The following is a 3,282-nucleotide window of genomic DNA, read 5'->3' on the forward strand; positions in this document are numbered from 1 at the left end:
TGTCCGAAAGGCAGCTAGATCTGACCCGCCGCTTGGGGGGTGGGGGGCAGCTTCTTCGGCCGACAGGAGGGTCCCTAAATCCCCCCTTCCCGGGACGATGCCCCCTCATGGGGTGGGCATCGGAGGCGCCCCGGGTTCCCTCTCCCCTAGGGGCTGCAGCTCAGTGGGCTGCGGAGGGAGGCGTCTCTGCCTGCGATGGGCTTGGGGAGGAGGGGGAAAGCAGGGTCATGGGGGGGCGTGAAGAGGCTGAGATGGGAACCCCCACCCATGGTTGTCCCGGAGGAACCTTCGACCTTTCCCTACCACAGAAAAAAAGAGAGAGAGAGAGAGAGAAGCAAACAAACAAATTTGGATTTTTTCCCATCAATCCCGAAATACAACGAGATCTGAAGAGCCGTGTGGGAGGGAGGCAGTTTAAAGGGGGGAAGGGGGTCCCTGACCGCAGGGGAGACGGACGGGGCTCGCTTCTCTCAGTCTCCTCCCCACGCCCGGCTTTCTCAGCCCTCGCCGCCCCGAGCCGGCTCCGGGAGCTGGGGACGCCCGGCTGGAGGAGACGATCCTCCCGCCTCTGGAACTGGGGCTGCGGGGGTGGGGGCCGAGCCGAGGGCGGCGCGTGGCCAAGTTGCAAATTGGATTAGGGAGTGTGGGGGTGAGAGCCACGGGAGGGCGGGGGAGCCGGGCGGCGGGGCCCGGGCCGCCGGAGCCGCCGAGCGGGGCAGCTGCCCCACCGCGGCCGCCCAGCCTTCCTCCACCGCCGGGAGAGAAGAGGCTTCCTGGCGATCGCGCCGCCTCCCCCGGCGAAAGATCTGCTCCCTAAAGCCCCTGTTCTGTCCCCGACCACACCCGGAGAGGACCGGCGCGGGGAGCGGCCCCTCGTTCAGGCGAGGGGTGGAGCCGGGGCCCAGCGCCGGAGAACGGGCCTGTGCCGAGACCCCGGGCGGGCGGCGGGGCTGGGCTGGGCTGGGCTGGGCTGGCTCGGGGTGGGGCAAGCGGAGGAGGTGGGCACCCAGGGCTCCCCGGGCGGGAACCCGCCCCGGACTCGGGGGTGGAGGCGGGTTACGGGGGTCGGGATGACCCCAGCGCTCCCCTAACTCTGCGCTCTCTCCTCTTCCCGCCCGCCGGGCGCCCTCAGGCACCATGCTGACCCGCCTGTTCAGCGAGCCCGGTCTCCTCTCGGACGTGCCCAAGTTCGCCAGCTGGGGCGACGGCGACGACGACGAGCCGAGAAGCGACAAGGGCGAGGCGCCGCCACCACCTCCGCCTCCGCCGGGGCCCGGGGCTCCGGGGCCCGCCCGGGCCGCCAAGCCCGTCCCTCTCCGTGCTGACGAGGTGCCGGAGGCCGCGCTGGCCGAGGTCAAGGAGGAAGGCGAGCTGGGGGGCGAGGAGGAGGAGGAAGAGGAGGAAGAGGAAGGGCTGGACGAGGCAGAGGGCGAGCGGCCCAAGAAGCGCGGGCCCAAGAAGCGCAAGATGACCAAGGCGCGCCTGGAGCGCTCCAAGCTGCGGCGGCAGAAGGCGAACGCTCGGGAGCGCAACCGCATGCACGACCTGAACGCGGCGCTGGACAACCTGCGGAAGGTGGTGCCCTGCTACTCCAAGACGCAGAAGCTGTCCAAGATCGAGACGCTGCGCCTCGCCAAGAACTACATCTGGGCGCTCTCTGAGATTCTGCGCTCGGGCAAGCGACCCGACCTGGTGTCCTACGTGCAGACGCTGTGCAAGGGCCTGTCGCAGCCCACCACCAACCTGGTGGCCGGCTGCCTGCAGCTCAACTCGCGCAACTTCCTCACTGAGCAGGGCGCCGACGGCACGGGCCGCTTCCACGGCTCCAGTGGCCCATTCGCCATGCACCCCTACCCGTACCCGTGCTCGCGCCTGGCGGGCGCACAGTGCCAGGCGGCGGGCGGCCTGGGCAGCGGCGCGGCGCACGCCCTGCGGACCCACGGCTACTGCGCCGCCTACGAGACGCTGTACGCGGCGGCTGGCGGCGGCGGTGCGAGCCCGGACTACAACAGCTCCGAGTACGAGGGCCCGCTCAGCCCCCCGCTCTGTCTCAATGGCAACTTCTCGCTCAAGCAGGACTCGTCGCCCGACCACGAGAAGAGCTACCATTACTCTATGCACTACTCGGCGCTGCCCGGCTCGCGGCCCACGGGCCACGGGCTGGTCTTCGGCTCGTCGGCTGTGCGCGGGGGCGTCCACTCGGAGAATCTCTTGTCTTACGATATGCACCTGCACCACGACCGGGGCCCCGTGTACGAGGAGCTCAATGCGTTTTTCCATAACTGAGACCTCGCGCCCGCCCCATTCTTTTTCTTTTGCCTTTGCCCGCACCCCTGCCCCTAGGCCCCCCGAGCGCAGGGGCACCCCACCTACTCCGGCGCGGGGCGCGGGGCGCGGGCTGCCGGTCCTGCCGCTCTCCTAGGCAGCGCGGTCCTCTTACCTGTGGGTGGCCCGTCCCAGGGGCCTCACTTCCCCCAGGGGACTGCCTTCTCTCTCCCCAAGGGGTTCCCTCCTCCTCTTTCCCAGGGAGTACTTCTACAGGGACCCCTCTTTGGGCACTCCCTGGAGATCCCCCACCCCCCACCAATTCCCAATTCCTGCACTTAGGTTTTCTCTTCCCCTTTCCCCCTGCAGGCCCAAAGGCTTTGGTAAGGGGGCAGCTGAGCTGTGGGATACTGTTTTCCCCCTATTATTATTATTAGAACAGACACCGAGCTGCCGGGCGCCCCCTCTTTCTTGAAGAGGGCAGAAGTCAGGGCACGGAGCCTGGACCTGGAAGCCCTCATCATCCCCAACCCCTAGTCTAAGCGTTTTGTGATTTTAATTTTGGCGGGAGGGAATGTGGATTGAAGGAAAGAGAGAGGCCAAGACAATTTGTAACTAGAATCCATTTTTCCCTTTTCCCTTTTTTAAACAAACAAACAAACATACAAAAAAAAAAAAAAAGCTAAGAGGCGACGGAGGCCGAACGCAGAGTCCGGATCGGAAAGAAAACGCAGTAAGAACTTTTAGAAGCAATAAAAGGCAAAAAATACTACTACCAATAATAAAAAGACACAAATATCTATGCAAGGAGGTTCTGACTGAGCCTAGCGGCCCGGCCCGGCCCCGGGATGCTCCCCCTCCCCGGCCCGCGGGCCGCGCCGCCCAAGCGCGGATCTGTGCACTTTGGTGAAGTGGGGGCCGGCGCTGCCCCCTCCCCTCCCCAGGTTCTTACAATCAGTGACTCGGAGATTTGGGGCCCCAGTGCCACTGCCCTCCCCCGCCCCGTCCCCGTTGTGC

At 66.1% G+C, this 3,282-nt stretch overlaps 1 protein-coding gene across 1 annotated transcript; it reads left to right on the forward strand.

Annotated features, from left to right (window-relative positions):
- Positions 1-860: 860 nt before the first annotated feature.
- Positions 861-2,286, forward strand: NEUROD2 (neuronal differentiation 2; the record flags this gene model as incomplete). Its single annotated transcript, XM_081218935.1, has 1 exon — positions 861-2,286. Exon 1 carries the CDS (start codon positions 1,138-1,140, stop codon positions 2,284-2,286), a length of 1,149 nt encoding a protein of 382 aa, XP_081075061.1. The 5' UTR covers positions 861-1,137.
- Positions 2,287-3,282: the final 996 nt, after the last annotated feature.

The sequence above is a fragment of the Mesoplodon bidens genome (genome assembly GCF_964165515.1).
Source record: "Mesoplodon bidens genome assembly, chromosome: 19".
Lineage (NCBI taxonomy): Eukaryota > Metazoa > Chordata > Mammalia > Artiodactyla > Ziphiidae > Mesoplodon > Mesoplodon bidens.